The sequence below is a fragment of the Cydia strobilella genome, chromosome Z, assembly GCF_947568885.1.
Source record: "Cydia strobilella chromosome Z, ilCydStro3.1, whole genome shotgun sequence".
Lineage (NCBI taxonomy): Eukaryota > Metazoa > Arthropoda > Insecta > Lepidoptera > Tortricidae > Cydia > Cydia strobilella.
This window is the reverse complement of record NC_086068.1, coordinates 6750394-6774764: the sequence shown is the minus strand read 5'-3', so window position 1 is coordinate 6774764 and position 24371 is coordinate 6750394. Positions and strand designations below refer to the sequence as shown.

Here is a 24371-nt window from a genome sequence, read left to right as displayed (position 1 = left end):
ATGGCGCGGAAATGTGGAAATGCCACCCTCTGTGTGTGTGGACCCGATTTTTTGATCGACTTGGTTTAAATAGGTCGAGTTTAACGAGTCTTTATTCGGCCAGAAAAGCTTTCGGTACCTACTAGTTGTCTTCAGAGTAACAATTATTTTGTACCTTTTATTTATACGGTTATAAATATAAGGGAACGGGTAATGTCAGTCTCACTTCCACATAGCTTTGCGTAATGTAAAACGAAAAAATGCTGAAACATCGTCATATGGGCCGCTAAGAGAAACCTATTGAAAATAACATAGGTACGCCCACTATAACTATAGACTAAGCAAGTTGTCAAGGGAGTCCATATACGGATGTCGTTAAGGTGAACGAAACATCACATTTCACCGAGCTTGTGTGGGTTCCTATAATATATATAGTAATTTACCTGTTTTAATCATTAACTTTTGTCATCTTTTAAAAGTTGCACTCACGGACATGACGCGTTCGGACTTTTCACTTGTGTTGGCTACTCCTGTGACTGTTTTTATGAGACCTAACATACTACACAACATAGCAGCGACATTATTTTTTATGATGTTAAGAATAATTGAGTTCAATAATTTATCTCAATTGTGTAGTAGGCCAAGCAATAAGAAGGTATAGAGGGAAATGCTAATAGGAACACAACCAGGGGGTAGAGGGGGGTTTGGTTCCATTTTTCAGTTTTACACATATCTTGGAAACTTTGCGTCTTAGCGACATGACTAGGTCTTAAACAAAATGAAAGCTGATTAAATTTGCTACAAATTTAATTCAGTAAAATAATAATAATAGTCACCTGTACTGTAAGAGAACGTGTTTTGTCGACATATACTTTTTACTCCGCAACTTACGTAAGTTCCTAGGTAGGAGCCTAATATGCAGCTTAATCCTTTGTGTTAGTTTACCACCGAGTTTTTTATTTAATGTTTTTTTTTACTGGAACCCTTATACATACATAGTTTCCTTGTATATACATAGTAAGAAAGCTTGTATAGTTAATAACAACGTTTCTACTGTTTTGTTTCGGTTAGTGTGTTCCAATATTGTTATTACGTCCGTTTTATGCTAGCTAGGTCATGTATACGCTTAAAAGAGTTAGCTTCATAATAGTAGTTATAAAGTAGAGTAAACGCTAATCGCTCCAAGATAAACAACGTTTATCTAGAACCCACAGCGCCTTATATAGCGAAGCAGCCTTAGCGCTGCGTGTGCGCAATAAAGGCTCCCATTAACTGCCAAGCGCCAGGGAAACAACTTAACATATTTTCACGTACCTAATTCCTTATGGTGGCTGTGTTAACCGAATTTCTTAAAATAGGTGGATTGAACAAATACATATATGTAGAACTCAAAGGCAAATAATTTGGAATTTTCTTTAATTATTTTCTATCAATTATTATACTGTAAGGGTCGGTTGCACCAAATTCTATCGTATGGGCGTTCGCTAAATTCTATTGTATGGGAAGTTCCATAGTTCATTGCTGAGTGACGTTGATCAGTCCGCTAAATGAGGTTGGTGCAACTAGCCCTAAAGGTTTGTATGTATAACTTCCCTCGTGCCTTAAAACCCTCATAACGCTCATGATTTCGGTTTTGGTATTCTTCGCTTGCTCGGTTATCAATATAAGCATGAGAAGTTAAACAATAACTTCGCTCCCATGTAAAACAAATGTTGTAAGCTCCACAACTTCATTCCTACACGAATCAATTTGTTTTGTATTTAACCTCAAAAAGACTTTTTAGTAGGTTATTACCCACTATACTCCAAAGTGCTCTCTCTTCTCGGCTTACACTCTTCCCGGTTGAAGATAACTCCGTGACGAGTTAATTCTACTATGTATATGACAAAAGTAGCCTGCCATCCCATGTCAAAAGGTATTATCTGCACACCTGATATTGTGTCCAAAACAAGCTGGATAATGAACAGGCAACGCAACAAGTACACAGGCAGGTTTAAGCACAAAACAATTAAACATCGCTTGTCTCCGACGCACCTGTGGAAGGGAGGGGGACGGTGATCTAAGAACCGTCGGTTGAGAATCTTGAGATGAACGTTGGATGCCTTGGATGGTCCGACTATAAACGCGATGTAGATACTTACTTATTACTTTTGAGATATTTCTTAAAATATGACATTTTAAACACAATTAGAATTTGGCGGAAAACTGGGTATAAGTAAATACTAGATTGTGTTACAAGGGAGCAACATGACATATTTACGGCGAGGGCGTACATTGAATCCTAAACGAAGCGAAGGATTCTATAATAGAATCCCCAGAGTAACGAGGAATTCTAAAGTAGAATCCTGAGCGTAGTGAGGGATTCATGTGTGTTACGTCCAAGATGGAAATAATTTTGCTACCATGTGATACATACTGCTTTTCACATCACCTATGAGGTAATTATGATGTGTAAAAATATTATTTAAGCTAAAAAAGTAATATCCTAGAACATGATGTGAAAATAGTGTCCTAGAACAGAAAAGTGTTACTTTGATCCCTCCTAGCAGGGAAGAAAAACCCCTTTTTAGGGTTCCGTAGCCAAATGGCAAAAAACGGAACCCTTATAGATTCGTCATGTCTGTCCGTCCGTCCGTATGTCACAGCCACCTTTCTCTGAAACTATAAGAACTATACTGTTGAAACTTGGTAAGTAGATGTATTCTGTGAACCGCATTAAGATTTTCACAAAAAAAACTTTTTTTTTCATCAAACTGGGGTATCTATGGATAGGTCTTCAGAAATGATATTGAGGTTTCTAATATCATTTTTTTCTAAACTGAATAGTTTGCGCGAGAGACACTTCCAAAGTGGTAAAATGTGTGTCGTCGCCCCCCCCCCTGTAACTTCTAAAATAAGAGGATGATAAAATTGAAAAAAATATATGATGTACATTACTATGCAAACTTCCACCGAAAATTGGTTTGAACGAGATCTAGTAAGTAGTTTTTTTTAATACGTCATAAATCGTAAACCGCAATTTACCTTTCACTCACGTTTTACATAAAAAATACATTGTTAAAATTATGTAATGTACGGAACCCTCGGTGCGCGAGTCCGACTCGCACTTGGCCGGTTTTTCGAATTGGTGATATGAAATGTAATTACTTATCCCTCTGATAAATAGCCCCAGGATATCAAAATAACTATGTTACATCAAAATCTCTGTAATAATTCATGGAGGCTTACACCGTCCCTTTATCGCATAACTTCAGCATCCATTTTTACCGCGCTACAAACTATTGCATAAAAACTGCTTTTATTTTTGTTATCTTAGATCCAAACAAACCTTCAACCTCGTATGATAGTGCTGGTTATCATACAAATTAGTCGTCAAATAATGATTTACAAATAAAACGCAATAAGCGTAATGGCCGGACGGAGCGGAATGCTGTTCCGCACACAACATTTAAAAACAACCAGTGACGCAAACAATTTCAATATTCAATCGCTAATGTCCCCCTTTAATTGTCGAGTCATTTTCTAAAATACTACATTTTTATGGCAGACACATTAATGCATGACTTTAATGATTTATTTAAACTTTAACGCATTTCTGCAACAAGATTTATTTAAACTCATAACGACAGATGGCGTTATTAAATGGTTACACGATTTTTTGGAGGATAATTCGATCAATATAGAAATTAAAACGAAGATACCTCTAAGGGCCACTTGCACCATCCCACTAACCCGGGGTTAACCGTTTAAACCTGGAGATACCAATGGTTACCAGTACAATTTGACACCGTGTTAACGGTTTAACCGGTTAAACCTGGAGATACCATGGTTACCAGTACAATTTGACACTGGGTTAACGGTTTAACCTGTTAACCCCGGGTTAGTGGGATGGTGCAAGTGGCGCTACAATTAGAAATTAACTCGCTTTGAGGGAAATATAAAAATTAAGTGTATTACAGTAGTATTCTGTGTTACGGCAGTGTACGTGTGGTGAGGACCAAACAAGACAATTATATCAGGTAATTGTACCAGAATAATCACAAGCGTTGTAAAGCTTTGTCATAAATCTTTGTGATTTACTATCCGACAGAATTTCAGTAGTTTTAATAAAGCTGTTGAATAATTAAGCATGTTGTCACATGAATTCCAAGCTTAATGATCGCCAGGAAAGCATAATGTGATTGTAATAAAGTGGTTTGGTATGCGCATAAGTGACTAGCAACAAGCCATACTTGATGCATATGGCATGTATCAAGTAAGTATGTCAGGATATCACGCTCTTTAGACCATGATGCAGTATTAGACAAAACCACCTGCTTAGATTATTAAGCGTTTGTTCGAGTTCGAGGACGGATTTTAGAACAAGTTGCAGCAGATTTTGATGATGTTTCCGGTCATCTGCTATGAAATGCCATCAACATCTAGGGCTAGTTCTTCAAAATCGGTGAAATACTCACTAACACAAATCAACAGAATTATCCTTTTCAATTCCAGAGTAGGTACATAATGTAATTTCATGGATTTCTTAACTCTTTCTTCTGGAAATAGATATTAAAAGCTTTTCTAACAACAAACTATTATTTTCAGAGATTTACTTAATGAAAAAGTTTGACGTGTAGTGTAACATTACACCGATCAATTCATTTTTCTAAATATCCCCTTACAAAATATAATAAAGCAACTGACACATAGCTAATGGATCACATAAAGAGACTACATACGAGTATATCTAAGTATTTACCGGTTTTGTTTTTATACAGTCTATTATACCTAGGAATAATAACATCAAGGCTTTTGCAAGATTGTAAATAAGTTCAACATATGAATACGCGGAAATAATGTCTTCAATGACCTATTACCTATGCATTATGCCAAGGAATGGTACAGTCATGTGAACGGATATATGCCGGGTTTAATGCAGTATTTATGCATTTTAATATATTGAGATATATGCTTTACCGCATAGTTTTCTTAGGATTAGCTTTGTTAAGTAGAAGTGTGTTTCTCTCTAGAACGTTCTGGTTATGGGGTTAGGTACCACAAAGATGTTTCCCTTGCACTTGAATTCTCAAAGAAGCGAGTAACAGTATCAAGCTTGTTAAAGAGCTTTTGATAAGCCTTGCATTAGCGCAATTCAACATTAATATTAAGTACTATCTTTAGTGAAACGTTGTGATGTTACTTTTTCGTTTGATAGCGTTGTGATTTTGCTTCCACTGGTTTAAAGTCGGGGTAAATCCTAATAGTCTTTTAGCAGAAGTCTTATCTACCCTTTTGCATGACGGCGTCTTAAATAGGGGGAAATGTAACAAGTTTAAATTCCTAACCTTATTTGTAAAACTAGATGTAGGAAATCGACTTACAATTTGATTTGTAGTGTAAATAGGTAATTGAAGTCTTAGGGGATTCACACATTGACACCACGACATATCAATCATCCCACATGTTCTAAAATCAACTAAGAATAAACAAAAGAAAAGACGCATACTATTTAGCGTACCCGCAGTAGATGCACTTGATGCAAGCAAAGAGGATATAATATATAATATTATAGAGCGGTACTGTCATAGTAAATTTTGTAACCACAGTAAATTCACTGCCATCTATCGACACACTTTAAAACTAAAAATTAAGATTTGTAAAAATACGATAAAATGTATTTCAATATGGATAATAGATTTTTTTTATTTGCATTAATTATTTTAATAATTTTGACCCATGTTCTTTCACTTATATGCGTTAAAATTGTTAAATAACAAACGAAACCGTCAACGTCCTCTATACAAGAGTAGGCCAAAGGTAGTAGCGACATCTAACCGAGAATCAAATTTTCGTCATTTTCGAGGCACGTTTTTTCCTTAGACTGTATCCATCTGTTACGGAGTTATATCTATCTTTGGTCACATTAAATGGCGAGTAGGTACCTAAGTATTAGAAATTCAGGAAATAACATCCGCAGGGATGCGCCTGGCACACTGAAAGTCGGGCGGGTCTGCATCTTCGGCCAATTATAGTAAACACCCCTATAATGGGACTGGCAATATGTATTTATCATCAGTTTTTAAACACTGGCAACATTTGACCATAAACAAGAGATAGAGTTGCTTTTATTTTTCATTGATTTTTGTTACTTTTCAAATTAATGGCGCCATTCATCCCATGACTGGAACAAAAACACATACTTAGTTTTAATTTGTTAATAATACTGAAACCAATTACAGTATTTATAATTAAATGCATCAAAAATGTAAATGCCGAATAGGACATTCAACTTTTAACACATAAAGCGGTACAACATTTTGCAGGTGTCGGTGAAATATGAGAAATACTCAAAATTTTCTCTTAAATGTTTCATGATTGGTGCCGTTAATATGTATAAACTTCCCAAATTACACGAGTACCTATCACCAAATAGCTTGCCTCCTTATTTGTTATACACATTAAAGGCTCATTAAAAATCCATTTCCCATAAGCACTGCATCTTATTGACAAATCTCGGAACTAGTTCCAGTAACGGCCACATCAAACTAATCAGCTTAATTGTACGAAGAATATCATCTAGTTTCTTTAACCTCTAAAATAATGTCTATTCGTAGTAATTTATATACTAATTCACGCCTAAAACATTCACGGAAAGAAATACTTTGGTAGAAATGACAAACCCGTTTTGTAAACGGCGTTAAAACTATTTTTTTGTTATTAACACTTAAGTTTAACTATCATTATCGCTAGCTATATTTTACATCACTTTGGTAATATTAAAATGTAATTCCCACAAATTACTATATAAAATAACTAAAATCGACGTTCTGGGAATTAGAAAAAAATAGTGATTGTTACTATTTTTTGTTGGAATAAATGAACTTTTTTTTTTTCAATGTTGACTGAGTAATTGAGTATGTTTGACGCTTAATATACCTACTTGAACCGGAGAACTTAGGTCGGGAAGAACTCTAAACAGCCAGTGACGATCTGATTAAGAACGTAACAATAGAAGGGGACAGTACATGGTCGGTCATTGTAGCGATCGTCGGGGCTTTACCCAGCAGTGGACATGTGTCCAGCAATCTTGCCACTGTCTACCCTAGAAGATAAATTACACTTCTTGATAAATTAATATTTCTTTAAAAAAAATTAAAAACTTAGGCCTAAAGGTTTTATAGGGTTTTTTGGTTTAGAGTTTAGAGCTATAATTTGCTTAGTATGGAAAGTTTAGGCACTTAAGGGATGGGTGGGATGACAGCTGCCAACGCCATATTTAACTTTAATAAGTTTAACTTCTCAATCATGTCGTTAAGATGGAGGAATCTAGCTTATTATGCCATAAAACACATATAAATTAAGTAATACATTTTAGTACCTAGTACAACTGCTTGTGATTTATTGTTAGGCATTTGTCAATAATTTATTATTGGATCTATTGGAATGTTATAGCCGCTTAGAAATCGATACAATTGATTTATTAATCTAATTTCATGATATATTTCTTGTTGTCTCATTACATCACACTAAAGTCCTTCTCGGGGTTTTTTACAGCCCTTCTTCTAACGTTAACTACTTTGACACTTTCGAAAATACTTTGTTTAATCTTTCCCCGCAGTTTGAGCATCTTATAATAATGGGTGATTTTAACACTTGCCTTGTCAAAAATGATCATCGGTCAGTTAGGCTTCAGTCCCTCGCCTCTTCCCTCAATATTCATATTTTACCACTTAGTCCCACACATTTTCCGCATAATGGCCCCCCCTCTCTACTCGATTTAATCCTTACTTCTTCTCCTGTGCATGTGTCACATCATGGTCAATTCAGTGCTTCTGCTTTCTCGAACCATGACTTAATTTTCGCCTCCTTCAAAATTCGCTCCCCCAAAAGACGTCATAAAATTATTATGAGACGTAACCTTGCAGATATTGATCAACAAGCGCTTACTACCGACGTAATCAGAGTGTGTTGGAAGGATTTGCTGGATTCTGCAGCTGATGTTGACCAGAAGTTAGAGACTTTTAACAGCGTATTGCTTGCGATTTTTGACAGACATGCTCCTCTAAAACCCACACGTGTCAAACACTTTCCTGCCCCGTGGCTTACTTCAGACATTAGGGACCTAATGAAGAAAAGGAACAGAGCTCGCCTAAGACTAAGACACGATCCCTCGGAACTTAATCATCGAGCTTACACATCGCTTCGTAACCGTTGCAATAGGGCTTGCAGGGACGCTAGGCGCAAATATATACATCGCTCTATTGACGAATGTCCTCCCACTAAGCTTTGGAGTTTTTTAAAATCACTTGGTGTTGGCAAGGCCAAACCCAATGCTATCGAGACTCTAGATCTGAACGCTCTTAATCAATTTTTCAGCGCCTCCCCTGTTTGCCTTGACCCGCTTGTCAAGCAAACTTCTTTGTCCCTTTTAGCCAATTCTCCGCTTTCAGACATTGCTCTCTTTGATCTTGGCCCTATTACCACGCAAGAAGTTATTTCAATACTCAAGTCTAATAAAACTAGAGCCGTCGGTGATGATAATCTGAGCTTGGATATGCTTATGCTCGTGGCGGACTCAATTGCTCCTGTACTGTCGCATATAATAAATTTTTCTATCTCCTCTGGTGTCTTTCCCTCATGTTGGAAAAATGCCCACATAATTCCACTTCCTAAAGTGTCTAATCCTTCCTCGTTTTCCCAATATCGTCCTATTTCGATCCTACCAGTCCTTTCCAAGATAATTGAACGTTTTGTCAATAGACGTCTCTCTTCGCACCTCAACAGACACAACCTTTTTAACCCTTTCCAATCCGGGTTCCGCCCCGGGCATAGCACTACCACTGCGCTTGTTAAAGTCACCGACGACATTCGCCTTAATATAGAAAATAAAAAAATCACAATTTTGGTTCTCTTGGACTTTAGCAGCGCATTCAACACAGTTGATTTCGACATTCTCTTAGCCTTTTTAAATCATTTTAATGTTTCACCCACTTCATTGTCCTGGTTTCGCAGCTATCTCTTTGGGAGGCGTCAGAGGGTTCGAGTTGACGATAATCTTTCTGATTGGTGTGAACTTTCTTCTGGCGTCCCCCAGGGGGGTATTCTCTCTCCATTGCTTTTCTCCATTTTCATAAATAACATTACTAAGTCTTTAAAAGCTTGCTACCACCTTTACGCAGATGATCTGCAAATTTATTCAGCTGCCAACCTTGACGATTTCGATTCCCTCGTAAGCCAAATTAACGCCGACTTAGAATCCGTCTGTTTGTGGGCTTCATCTTTCGGGTTGAAAGTCAACGCCATGAAGTCGCAAGCGATCGTTTTTGGAAGTCCTTATTACATCTCCAAATTGTCTGAGCAGGTGGCACCTAGAATTTTCTTTGATGGTATACCAATTCCTTTCTCACCCACTGTCAGAAATCTAGGGGTCACCATGGATCAGACACTTTCCTGGGCGCCTCATGTCACTGAATTGAGCAAAAAGCTGTTCGGATCGCTCCATTCTTTAAGGCGCCTGCAGAACTTTCTTCCACTTGACACCAAAGCCATGCTCGCTCGCTCTCTGTTACTGCCTTTACTCGACTACGGCGACGCTGTGAATCTTGACATGACAGAAGAGCTCTTGGACAAGTTAGAGCGCTTACAGAATGTCTGTATAAGATTCATTTTCGGCCTACGGAAGTTCGATCATGTATCTTACTACCGTCATAAACTCAATTGGCTTCCAATCCGCCGCCGCAGAGATCTTCACACTCTTTCTCTTCTCTTCAATGTTCTTTTTACACCTTCTTCTCCTGTATACCTCTCTCAAAAATTTCAATTTCTGGCTGAAGGCAGTGGCCACCGTCTCCGTTCTAGCGCGAATTTATCACTTGCCATCCCCTCTCACAAATCTCGTGGATGCAACAAGTCCTTCGCAGTGCGTTCAGTGAAGCTGTGGAATGAGCTGCCAGTTTCGCTCAGACAGGCGCAATCGCTTGCGTCGTTCAAGGAGAGGTTAAAGAAGCTGTGGTTATCTGATTGACTAATGTGCCTATATTTGTATTGTATGTTGCTTTATATTTTTCTACTTTTTTCCAATTTTTAGTGTATTTTCCCCATTCCTTTTTGTGTAATATATTATATGTTTATCCTATTAATTTTGTATGTATTTATATCCTTTATCTTTCTGGTACCTTGTTGTACATTTTGCTACATTTGTCACCCTCTTTTCACTTTCTCCTCTCATCTACTCAAAGGTTAACTGGAAGAGATCCCTCATAGGGATAAGTTCGCCTTTGTACATCTTATTATTTGTACCATGTAATTTTTAATGTATATATTTGTACAATAAAGAGTTTACTACTACTACTACTATTGTGCCGAATAACTTAGCTGACATTGGTTTATAGAAGTTATTAGTATCTTTTTTATTGTTTTCGTGTTTTGTCTATGCCACAATCTGTATGAAGATTATGGGCTATGCAATATGCACATACAAATTTGCCCAATAAGTCCCTATCGTACATAATTAACCGGGGTTGCATAAGCTTAAAACGTACCCTCAATACACAAGTGCATTTATGGCGGAAAAAATTGCGCAAGAACGTAAAAATGATAATATTTCACTTTCATGGAAAAATACTGGGCTGTCGGCTTAAATTCTCGATATTTTTAAATTTTAACGTCCATTGAAGGTTTCTTTCGATAGCCAAGAACAAAAGATCGTCGCACGCGACAATGTAATCGCTCGCAATGACGAATTACAGTGAAAGGCACGGTTAGCACAGTAATGTGGCGAAGGCGAAAACTGGTTCCAGCGCTTCAGAATTCAAGTAACTGGATAAAAAGATCGTTCGCAGACAAACCTGTCGCCATGTTACCACGCCAGGGACAGTTAAGAGGACTGGGAAAGATCGGATCGAGAAAAACACTGCCTTCTAAACTTGTTCACGTATTCCTTTGGAAATGTATAACCGTGGTGTTTTCAAAAGCGGTTTTAAGCGCAGCGGCCGATTCATTCGTAAATGTATTTAATTTGGACCACGTTCGTAACGTCTCGACTTGTTTTTACGTAAAGTTAATGAATTTTTAATCCAACTAAACTACCTACGACGTTTGCTTATTTTATTGCAATATTGTGATGCTCGGCACTCTAAGAAGAGAAGGTAGGAACAATATTTTGCGACTGTGAATGAGGCATATATATTTTGGAATATTAAGATTAAGATCAAATAAAAGTGTTTCAAATGATTGTTTATTGGATAATAAGTAGTTATGTATGTATTTGTTTAACAAGGGGGAAAGTTGTTGTTTTACCTCTCGTGCTAATATTAAATTACTGATACCCGAGCAAGCGAAAGATTCCAAAATTGAAAAATGGAATTTGGAACGTTGCGAGGGTTTCAAGGCCTCCGTTAAACAAATTTTGCCATCGAGTGACCACAAAAAAATTACCACACCTACACAAGGAAAAGACTAACTGTAAAATATCAAACAAAATCAAAGCAAATCGATTCATAATAAATGTTATTTAATATTTATCATTCAAAATCATAATTTAAGTCAATTCTACTAGCAAACATACTACTACAGCAGACAACTCAAAATTTGCATTTGATTTGGTACTTTGCCTCACATGTGAATAAAATTTAACTTTCTTATCAGTTTTTGAACAATCAAGAGAGCCTTTAACAGCTGGTGTGGTGATAAACAATAAGCGTATCTACTTATAACTATATCTATTTTTTGTTCTGCTTCATTGCATTTTAGCTTTTAAACTTAAATACCAACAGTTGACCATTTTGTCAAGGAAACAAACCTGATACTTAATTACATTTAATATGATAGTTATAGAATCCTTACACATAGTCAAACATTTTCTAAATACAATGTTATGTACTACAAATCTCATTGGCTTTGTTGATATAATACATGTTTTACTCGTATAATATCAGCTGCATCGGAGTCAGCGAGCGCAACGCAGGCTCAATATTATCTCCCGTGTCATCGGTAACCGGGTCGAGCGTCCGGATTTCTACCCACAAGCCAACCGAGTCGAATCCAACCATCATATATCACCAACCAACCTCCTAACACCGAGAGCCTCCTTTACTCCGCCGTGCTATCACGTGGGAGGTAACCCAACCAACTTACGTAAACCTTCGGCGTGTTATTCGAAATTTAAAGTGATTTTTAAATGCCCACGCGTCGTTATGTGTCATTTTTGAAAGCTTAATTTTAATGCATATAATTTTATGCACTAGGATTTCCATAGCGACTCGGAATGTAGGCAACACTCATTAACACCTTCGGCCGAACACGCGCCGATGGTCGATGTACCCGTTTTAATGGAAGATACATTCCAATGGAGATTTCGAATTTGTTAGAAGTTTATTGCTTTCTCATCCGTGTAGTGTACAGTAGTTTTTTTTATACTACGTCGGTGGCAAACAAGCTTACGGCCCGCCTGATGTTAAGTAGTCTCCGTAGCCTATATACGCCTGCAACTCCAGAGGAGTTACATGCGCGTTGCCGACCCTAACACTCCGCACCCTCGTTGAGCTCCGGCAACCTACATCTTACAATTGTTCAGCTGGGAATGATACTAATTGTGTATAATCTCTCCATACGACTATTAACCGATAAAGATAAAAATAAAAAGATACCTTATTCATTTTACCCAGCATTATGTTAAAGGAAAACCACCAGGTTACACCAGGTCACATTATGCAGAGAAGTCAAAGCCGTGTCTTAGAAACACAGTAAAGCTAAATTTTATTACCAAAATATGGGAATTAAAATTCCTCTACACTCACAACCAGTTTAGTTAATAACCCATTTCGTTACCTGAAGTATAAATATTAGTTGCGTAGTTAAAAACCTCTCGAGATATCGTATGACGGTAACACAACACTGTCTACACCGCGGGATAGGTTAAAAAAACATTCCATTATTTGGACGACCAGGTAAATTCTACCTTTTGAATACCACTGGTTCTGTGAATAAAAAAACGGACAGCGTTGTCTTGTCTTATGATTTAGAAATGTCTCGGCACTTAAAGTGTGCAGGTAGTTAAGTGCAACTTCTGTATTGATGTCTTTAATTTTGGGAATGTGACAATAGTTTTTTGTTCTAAAATAAATCTTTTAAATATTCATTTGTTTGAATGTTAAGGTTAAGATGAGATGTTGAGTGAATTAAAAAGAGACATCGTCAAATTAAAAAAAAAGCTTAGTTTGTTTAGTTTACTTTATAATAAAATAATAAAGTCATACCTAAGTAAGTAAGTAAGTGTAAGTAATTGAAATACTTTAAAATTAAGAGGATTAAAATCACATAGAAAACATGGTATAAAGATACTTTTTACTCGTGTATCGTACAAGCTAAAAGCTAAATAAGAACACATATTTTAATCTCTTAATTGATAAGGATATGTCTTTATATGCAGTTTTATACTAGAAAACGGTCGTACCTATCGAATGGAATCAATCAAACGCAAATAACTTTTTGTTTTGATTTGGCCTACATTCCAAATTTAACGTGGTAAGTTACAAATGGGTATATCGTTTTAGCTATGGAACATGCGTGCGCCTTCACAATAACTACAAGGACTCGGTTCAACTATAAACCGAATTTAACAATTGACATTGTTGTTTAATTTACAAATAATAAAACAGTTCTAACTTAGTCTTGACATTAGTATCGAAAATAGTACAACTGTGTATTATTGTCTGTTAGAATAATAAGCCGCGTAACGGTAAATTTTGAGTAGAATTCGTGAACGCGGTTGATTTGGCAGTTATCAGTAGTTCCTAATACATGCACTCTCGTGCATCGCATGTCGGTTCGGAGAGTGTTATCACGCACCGTTGGATGCTGTGCGCCCGCGTTGTTCGTGGACGGCAGCGCGGCGGCGCGCGCAACGTAGTCGAGGAAACTGGCTTTAAAGCCCGCCCACACCGGCCCGCCTCTTCGTTAGGCAAACTACTCATAACTCAATGATCCTTCAAGGACTTTTTCCACAACCTATATTTTATTGACTAATCAATTGACTGATTACCATTTTATGGTCTTGAATGTCATGACTCATTTTTTTAAATATACCTGTTTTCTGTTTTTTTTCAGTATGCATCGGTACCAACGGCCGGATGTCGGTGCCTTCGAATCGCGAAACGCACTACCGGAATCTTCGAGACCGCTTCACCAATTGTACATACGTAGACGGAAACCTCGAGTTGACATGGCTCCAGAACGATACGATGGACTTGTCCTTCCTGCAGTATATCAGGGAGGTGACCGGCTATGTGCTCATTTCCCACGTGAGTGTGACGAGGATCATATTGCCTCAGCTCCAAATCATTCGCGGGCGGACCCTGTTCAAGTTAAATGTGAGAGACGAAGAGTTCGCGCTCATGGTGACCATGTCCAACGCCTTTACATTGGAATTGCCGGCCCTTCGTGACATACTGCGTGGCAGCGTTGGCATCTATAATAACTTCAACCTATGTCACGTAAAAACTATAAACTGGGAGGAGATAATTACAGGTCCTAACGCCACATACGTATATGCATACGATTTCTCAGTGCCAGAGCGGGCTTGTCCCCGTTGTGATGAGAGTTGCGCGCAGGGCTGCTGGGGAGAAGGGCCGAAGAATTGCCAAAAGTTTTCTAAAACTATATGCAGCCCTCAATGCGCACAAGGGCGCTGTTTCGGACCGAACCCGCGGGACTGCTGTAACACTTTCTGTGCCGGCGGCTGCACCGGCCCGCTGCCCACTCAGTGCCTTGCCTGCCGGAACTTTTACAATGAAGGCACATGCTCGCAGGAATGTCCGAGAATGGAGAAATACAACTCTACTACCTATTCTTGGGAGCCTAACCCAAATGGTAAATATGCGTATGGAGCTACATGTGTTCGCAGCTGCCCTGAACACCTCCTTAAAGACACGGGAGCCTGCGTAAGAAGTTGCCCACCGGATAAAACGGCGGTTAACGGAGAATGTATATCCTGCAACGTGACGTGCCCTAAGACTTGCCGAGCAGAGAAGCCTATTCATTCAGGAAACATCAACAGTTTCAAAGATTGCACTATCATAGATGGCTCGATAGAAATATTGGAAATGACGTTCACAGGGTTCTCGCAAGTTAATCCAGACTACTCTTTTGGTGCACGGTACCCGAAGATGAACCCTGACCAATTAGAGGTATTTAGCACAGTGCGTGAGGTGACAGGGTACCTGAACGTGCAAGCGCACCATTCCAATTTCACGAGTCTTTCTTACTTCCGGAATCTGGAAGTCATCGGAGGCCGGCAAGTGGTCGAGAATCTTTTCGCTTCTCTGTATATTGTAAAGACGTCACTAAAATCCCTAGGCTTGAAGTCTCTGAAGAGAGTAAATTCAGGTGCCATAGCGATAATGGAAAACAAGGATCTCTGTTTTGTAGACCATATCGCATGGAACAAACTGGTTAAATCGAAGGATCACAAGCAAATTATTCAGCACAACGGGGATTTAGCTACATGTGGTGAGTTTAGCATAGCGATTTGTTAAATTTGAGGATCCTCATAGTAGTCATAGTATAAATTAGTTATATATTTTGCCTTTGCGATTTGTCTTTTAAACGCAAGCGAATGAATTATCACGATTTATTAAAAATAAAACAGGTCTGAACCCCTTATAAAATATATCTAAAAATTACCGCTGTCTTCCGACAGGACACGGTGCAAAATTGCGTCTGAACCTCGGAGTTGAATTTTAAGTATATTTTATTTATGATTGGGTCCCGTTTTATTTCAATAAATTCTGGAAATCTTCAAAGTATAAATCAATATAATGATAATTTGCACTAACCCTATTAACAAATTCTGCTCAGCGATTGATTTTGTATGTCGATTTTCCTTAACATGTATCTTTTCAACAGAGAAAAATCACTTGGTTTGCCATCCGCAATGTTCAGCCGACGGTTGCTGGGGACCGGGCCCCGCCCAGTGCCTCTCCTGTCAGAACTACAAGTACGAAGAGACTTGCCTACAAAACTGCACTGTTCTGCCGGGGTATGTAATATACTTATACCTACGTTTCTTAACTGATACCTATGTCTTATTATGAAAAATATCTTTATTACCACCGATGTGCATTTCTATTTATCATTTCTATGACTATATTTATAGATGAATATAATTATAAATATCTGCCACCATATACTTAGTCAGGTCATAAGTTCTGTTCAAGGTGATTTTGATCCCTATTTATTTATTTATCTTTCTTAAAATATATAATTCAGGTGTATTTAACTGCCAAAATTGCAACTGTACATGCTTTACTAAACCTACTCCTTGGATAGCAGTAAAAAATAAGCGTCTTGAGGGGTAGTAGCTGAAGTACAGACTTGTCGGAGAACTAAATTCTGGTGATAAAATAACGTTCTAATTCAGTAGGTAGGTTCATACAAATAAACAATTGTACGTACATATTTTATTAATGTGACACTGATTTTTACTCCCTTTTGTATAGTAGGTATAATTTTTCATAATCCAGCTGCGTATTCGCATCTAACGACAATCCTAAAGTAAACAAGTAGTAAATAAAGTCGCGTTCTAAATTTTTAACTAATTATATTACGTTTTGATTACGTTTTAAAACAAGCTTTCAAATCATGGCAAACTTTTTTATTAAGTTTTGTATTACCTACATTTTATCAGTCAAAACCTTTGTGACAAAACTTATGACCTGACTAAGTAATTATAATGTGTTTTTTTAGAAATAGACGTAACATAAAATAACTAATATAGATTTTTTTAGGTTTTGTTATGGTTATTCAATACATCGAATTGTGTCGAAACTGTAGAATCAGCCGATTGTATACCAATCCTTTAACTGTATAACTATTGAAAGTAGGTATTTGACTTGTCAATAGTTGTGCTTAACATGCCTCATATCTAGAGCCCCCTCCACGATCGTGCGCGAATCGCGGCGCGAAGCCGCGACGCGAGTGTGGAGTCGATTTCGCTGATTAGCAAACTAGACTCCACACTCGCCTTCGCGGCTTCGCGCCTCGATTCGCGCACGAGTGTGGAGGGTCTTTAATATCAGACAATACTTTGGCAAAACGATGGCTGTTTTTGACGCATGGTATAAAATTCTTAGTCACACAAATTACCATTACAACAACATCGTGTGGGACGTCTGGTTCGACGGCCGAGCTTTGTTTCTAAATAGTATTCATAAATCGGCATAAAAATGCGCGCTCCGTTTTGAAAGGAGTTGAAAAAACTTCTCAATACGCTGTTTACTTCTTTGCATTTCATTAAGCATCAAACATGAAGCGTACCTACACATGTCTCTTGGTAGTCTTGGTTCGTTTTTCTTAAAATAATATTTACATATTTTTTTCACATTTCAGGCTCTACAGGTCAGGAGAGAAAACGTGCAAGAAGTGTCACCACGAGTGCCGTGATGGCTGCACCGGGCCTACGTTGGCCGACTGCACGAGTTGCCGGCACGTGCGCGACGGGCCCTACTGCGTCGCCAAGTGCCCAGAGTCGCGCTACGTGTCCGAAAACGGCACATGCCTGCCCTGCCACGCCAACTGCATCAACGGCTGCACCGGCCCCGAGAATACCGTCGGAGAAAACGGCTGCAACTCTTGCAAAAAGGCCATCATAACCGTCGAAGCCACAGTCGAACAATGCCTCAGAGAGTACGAACCGTGCCCCGATGGGTACTATAACGAATGGGTCGGGGACGTCAAACCGTTAGAAGGGAAAGTCACTATCGTCTGTAGAAAGTGCCATCCTCTTTGCATCAAGTGCACCGGATTTGGCATACACCAGCAAGTCTGTCAAGTCTGCAATGGTTTCAAACGTGGCGATCAGTGTGAAGACGAATGCCCTACCGATCATTTTACGGACACTGACAGCAGGACATGCACGCCATGCCACCACGAGTGCCGTGGGTGCACCGGCCCCGATTCCACAGACTGCATCAAATGCCAGTCTCTTAAGGTTTTCTTAAGCGAATCGAATTCAATCGACAATAAACAAGTTTTCAATTGCACTAGCACTTGCCCCCTGGACATGCCCAATAAAATATATTTCGACGAGCAGCTACAGAATACGATCGACGATCCATATTGTTCGGCGACCAGCAGCGTCAAAGCGCCTATGACTGCAAGGACTCCAACGGTACTCATAATTGTCTTTATATTTGCGTTTGTGTTGCTGTTGATTCTCGCCATTATCGGGTACACTTGCAGGCAAAATGCAAAGGCTAAGAAAGACGCCGTCAAAATGACAATGGTATTAACTGGATGTGATGACAATGAACCGCTACGTCCGACTGATGTCAAACCCAATCTTGCCAAACTTCGAATTGTGAAAGAAGCCGAGCTACGCAGAGGAGGTATGTTGGGATTTGGTGCCTTTGGCAAAGTGTATAAAGGAGTTTGGGTTCCAGAAGGTGAAAATGTGAAAGTTCCGGTAGCCATTAAAGTTTTGAAGGAAGCAACTGGCGCGAACACCAGTAAAGAGTTTCTAGAAGAAGCATATATAATGGCGAGTGTAGAACATCCTAATCTCCTGAGATTACTTGCCGTATGCATGACCAGTCAGATGATGTTGATCACTCAGCTGATGCCGCTGGGCTGTCTCCTAGACTATGTTCGAACGCACAAAGAGAAGATTGGATCGAAAGCTTTCTTAAATTGGTGCACTCAAATAGCTCGAGGCATGTCATATCTAGAAGAAAAGAGGCTAGTTCATAGAGATCTAGCCGCTCGCAATGTCTTAGTACAAACTCCGAACTGTGTCAAAATTACTGATTTCGGTTTAGCAAAACTATTAGATATAAACGAAGTTGAGTACAAAGCTGCCGGCGGCAAAATGCCAATCAAGTGGTTGGCCTTAGAATGTATCCAGCATAGAATATTTACGCACAAAAGTGATGTATGGGCATTTGGTGTTACTATATGGGAAATTTTGAGTTATGGTGCTCGTCCCTATGAGAATATTTATGCGAAAAATGTGCCCGGTTTGATAGAAAATGGACTGAAACTCCCTCAACCGAACATTTGCACGTTGGACATTTACTGCATAATGGTGTCGTGCTGGATGCTGGACGCTGAGAGCAGACCAACGTTCAAGCAGCTGGCAGACACCTTTGCTGAGATGGCGAGAGATCCCGGCCGCTATCTTGTCATTCCTGGAGATAAGTTTATGCGTCTTCCATCCTATTCTTCACAGGTAAACATTTAATTAAGTTTTTGAGGTTTTTTTCACGGTCTTTATTAAAAATATAATCTTGAATTTTAATAAATTACAGTCTCCTCCGGTTGAAAAACTTTTCTAATACTTGTTGGAATAAATTAATAAAAATTGAAGTTGAGTAGCAATTCCTTTTGCTATTAAATTCTCTTTTTGGGCGTTAAGATTTTCGATTGTGTTCGCTATCCTGGCTACTCTTATGAATACTATAAGAAAACTATTTTTTTATTGCAGGATGAAAAAGAGCTAATACGAAACCTTTCATCAGCAATGGAAGGTCCTGAATCCCTCGTAGAAGCAGACGAGTACCTTCAACCAAAGTTCAAGTCAGGTGCTGGCACTGTTACTTCGAATTCGGCTACCAGTGCTGGAGTGGAGACTCAAACTAGCTCATTGAAGCCATGTACGTCTTCGTCCTGGGCAAACAATGCTACCGGTCCAGAAAGCGTCACTCCTGAAGGTTCCAAAGCCGAAGCATGGGATCATGAAATGTTGAGGTACAATCAGTCAAATCCAGATGGCCCCGAGATGAGACACTATTACAACAATGGAGTATGTGCCTCCGACGGCTCGAGCTCTCGGTACCGCGACACGAAGAGGCCAGAGGGATCCGACGGCGGCGACTTCGACAGTATGTCCAAGATAAAAGAGGCCCAGGTCGGCAACCTCAAGCTCAACTTGCCTTTAGATGAGGATGATTATTTAATGCCTTCGCCGCAGCATAACCAAAATGCCTCAACTTACATGGATCTAATAGGCGAGGGTGGCGAAAGCCCGGAAAAGGACTTGCGGTATACTGGCTTCGTGTCTCTCGGGCCCAAACGTTGTGTGGACAATCCCGAGTACTTAATGAGCGAAGAGAACGTGCCCACACAAACACTGGGCATCCCCACTGAACCCGTGCCCTCAGAGTCGCTGGCGAGTGACGGTAGTGGTGCGAGTGGCGAAGTGCCTCAACCCGGGACCAGCAAGTACCTGCCTCAGCGCTCGGTGGAAGAGGAATCCATGTCTGACCATGAATACTACAACGACCTGCAAAGAGAGCTGCAACCGCTACGCAAGAATGAAACAACAGTTTGAGTTTCGTGATTTGTAAACTGTAGCACCAACAGCTGCGGCTGGCGGTGCGTGTTACGGACTGCGAGCTGAGTGTGCTCGGGACTGATCTCTCGCTAGTGACTGTTTACTTAAGGCGCTCGCGCGCTCCGTGCCATTTGAGTGATGGCTAGTGTTAGTTTGTTGGGAACACATCAACTTAAGAATTTTATTTAGTTATAAATGTGAAAGCATTTTGTTATTTTTTTTACTGCATCTGTGTAAGCAACTGTTATAAAACAAAATTTGTAAAAATATTTTTTTCGGGTGCTCACGCACTGATATGTATATTTAAGTTATTTATTAATTTAATATAAGGAAGGCTATGTTTATTTTCTTTCATGCGTTAACTTAGGGAGTGTTATTTAATTATAAAACTGTGATAATTAGATTTATTTCATGGGGACCAGCGAAATGAAATATAAAAAGGCTGGAACACGGAACTATGTGAATAGGAACTAAAGCGTTAAGTTAGCTGCGCCATTCAATACCTGGCCCTTGCCTCGCACTTCTTTATTGGAAGTGGCCGAGCTGTCAACTTTCTATTTTTATCTATTATTTGTAGCCATCATTTTTTATAGGTATAGGTAGATATTGTAATACCTGTTCTTGCCTGCAGACCTATAACGATGCATTATGCCAATAATATCTTCCTAAATTTCACGGGACCTTTATATAAAATATATAAGGGATCTTAAAATTAACATAAGGTCCACAACAAAAAGACCACTCTTGCTTGCAACTTGCCGGTCGTTCGGAGCCATTTTTTGTTTAAGCCTGTACATAAATACGATGAAATCGATATAAAAATAATTTATAAAGAATCATTTTTACTATCCCTGGAATGGACAGTACGAGTAATAGAAACTAAATACTTTTGATAGTAGTGAGTACTATACTATTATTGTGTATGTAGGATTCAATATTTTCTTAAGTAAAATTAACAGTGTTGCTTCCTTGAAAATATAAGACAGCTATGCGGCTATTTATTATTAAACAAAATAGACATGTAAATATAAAAATATATAAAGCAAAGTTTTAAAGACGATATCAATAAGTATTGTGCTTGAATTTCAGGCGTAGGCTGGAAGCACAAATATTCGCCTTAAATGCAAATATGATAGTGTAAAATAAAATATTAGTTTAAGTCTTGTTATTTGACCAAACCCTCGTTTGCCATTTAATTTTGTAAATATATTCGAATTAGTAATAGGAGATATATAATACCTACTTATAATAGGTAAAGTGCGTTAGGTTTCTAAAAGTTAACTGCATAAAAATACTGGATGTATTCGTGATGCTCCATAAGATAAGGTACCTAACAGGGTGTCGTTGGTATTTTGGATGTCTTGTGTCAAAACTTTAGCGTGGCCTGAAGTACGGGTACTACACACTAGTTTTATAGTAATTACACTTGAAATGAAATGAAATATATATTTATTATTATGCATAGCTTTAGGTACAGTTAGATGAAAATATAAAATATATACAAATATGTACATTATCACTAAAACTATCTTAAAGGCTCAGCTAAAATTAGTTTCACAGCAATGGATGAAATGGAATGTGCCCATCCGTCCTGACAAACCTCATAAATATTTGCTCCTGTATTAAGACACGAATCGTACCTATCCACGGACTTATTATTAAAAGTAGTAAGGTACCTTCTCGTATGGATGTAAACTATACATTATTTCTGAAGAACTATATAAACATTGTGCCATTATTATTGCATTAAAGATACGCTACAAATTAATTGAAATAGAACCACATTTTAGCTCAATTACCAATTACTTGATCAAACGTTAGTGATGGTTGAACGAGTCATCTGAAATGTTGATCGTAATTAGAGCCTACGAGTCGAAAATCGAGTCGAGTCGAGTCGTAAATAGTTAATTTAAATATTACTTTTCATAGCATACTTAAACAAAATGCAACTGAAAAGATATTTGTCTACGCAACGATATAAGCATAGTTTTATCATTAAGTTGTTTTTTAGGGTTCCGTTGTCATCTAGAAACCCTTAAGTTTCGCCGTGTCAGTCTGTCTTTCCGTCCTAGGCTTTGCTCCGTGGTCGTTAGTGTTAAAAATGCAATTTGGCATGGATACATAAATCAATTAAGCCGACAAAGTGGTAAAATTAAATTTAAAAAAAAAAAACCTGCCCTACCCTACACTAAAGTGGGCATGTTTTTTCGCGTCAACCCTATTGTGTCTTCGGATATAGGTCGTATAAAACAAATAAGTAGGGGCAAAACCAACATTTTTTTTTATAAAGTAAATATCTTCAGAAATAATCGCTCAGAAATAATGGGTTCAAAACATATTTTAAAAAACCCTGGAATTAGAGCTTAATAAAGACATTCAATGAAAACTGTAGCGAACATGATCAGTTAAGTCGTTTTTTAGTTATCGCAAAAAGTCTTCCCTTCTTAGTAAAAAGACGTCTACTCTTTTGCTTGTCATGTACTTGATACTTACTTTTATAGTACCCCTCGTTTAAGGCAGCCAAGGACCTGTAACTACGGAACCCTACACTGAGCATGGCGCTACATGCTCTTGGCCGGTTTTGTCATTATGTTTTATCTATAATATAAACATACTTAATACAAAACGAAACTACAATTTTTCCTACTGTTATCTTTTCTAACTAATACTATTTAGTTGTATGTAATTTAATAAGGTTATTAAATTGTTTTAACATTGATGTATTTTCGTAGGTATTTAAGCTAATAGCAAACGAAGTGCAGATTCAGAAGACTCGTTCAAACAATGCTTATATACACAAAGTGCAAATATGTATGTCGTGATCGTATCTAAACAGAAATATCGATTCTGACATTGGCACGTTACTAGAGTTAGACCAAGATAAGTCTGCAACGATTTTGATAGCACACGCAGCACAAGTGTTATCTTAAACATCAAACTTCTATGAAATTATGACGTATAAATAACACTCGCACTGCGTGTGCTATCAAAATTGTTGCAGACTTATCTTGGTCTAACTCTATGCAAATAGCCCTGTAATTTTATTATTGTGTAATAAATGCACTTCGATATATCAAACATAGTTTGTATGTAAATAGACATGGCTAACATTGTTTTGGCGCTTTCGCGCGGAAGTATGCGGTTTTATGTACTTGTACCTTGATGAAACAAATGTAATTAAAGAAATTAAATAACTTCCGTGTTTTATTCCATCCCCTATTAATAAAGTACTTTAACAATCATTGAAACAAATATCCTATTCGGCGTACAACGAATACTCTGTTTTACACGTCTATACGAGCCCGGTATACGAGCGTGACAGCGTATACAACAATGTGAGCTCCGGAGCGGCGTGCGAATTCGCATTTAATGTCAGGAACCCCTAAGTAAGTAGATTGGAGAAAAGGAGTTGCTAGACTTAGCGAACATAGGAATCATATAGGGCGAGGATACAATATTAAACAATTGGATGTAGTATATTGATTTATTGGTAAAATGTAAAATTTAAATAAGAATGTAAAATAACATAAACGACAAATTACGTAGATAAAGTAACTACATACATCTTAATTAATCGTGTAGTTTATTGAATGCTAAATTGATAGATTTACGCAAATATACAATATTTCATGTCGGTATATTTAGCAAAGCAGAGATTAATGACTACCGGTAGATGGTATGTGATAACCACGCGAGTATTGTGAGTGGAAATGACGCACTAAAGACACACATACACAAACTCTGGTAGCTCTAAAGATCAGTCGGTATTTGCCTAGCCTATTACTTAAGTTGTCCCGAATTCATTGTCAGTTAAGTCGGTTTTGTCACTAGCGTTTGGCCCTAAGGAGTATATAAAAGATAAAATAGTGTAACAGATGCTTTGTCAATACGATTTTGGAGGCCTTCCCCGCCGGCGAGTGTCTAAGAGCCAGCATAAAGGGCGTGCTCAGCACATCCGCTGTAGAGGGCGTCAATTCCATAATAGATCTGTAGGGTGTTTTGATTTGGCCTCTATTTAAATCCATAGTATCACGCTGACTTCCAGGTTGTTCACTATACACATATTTAATTTACTTAAGATAGA

At 38.2% G+C, this 24371-nt stretch overlaps 1 protein-coding gene across 2 annotated transcripts in view; it reads left to right on the top strand.

Annotated features, from left to right (window-relative positions):
* The window catches only part of LOC134754158 (epidermal growth factor receptor), a 148989-nt gene extending 125508 nt beyond the window's left edge, over window positions 1–23481 (top strand). For both annotated transcript variants that reach the window (XM_063690279.1, XM_063690278.1), the window contains exons 2-5: window positions 14068–15468; window positions 15865–15997; window positions 17347–19183; window positions 19439–23481. In XM_063690279.1, coding sequence (XP_063546349.1) covers window positions 14068–15468; window positions 15865–15997; window positions 17347–19183; window positions 19439–20284 — 4217 coding nt within the window. In that variant the 3' untranslated portion in view covers window positions 20285–23481. The remainder of the gene's footprint in view (window positions 1–14067; window positions 15469–15864; window positions 15998–17346; window positions 19184–19438) is intronic.
* The last annotated feature ends 890 nt before the right edge of the window (window positions 23482–24371 follow it).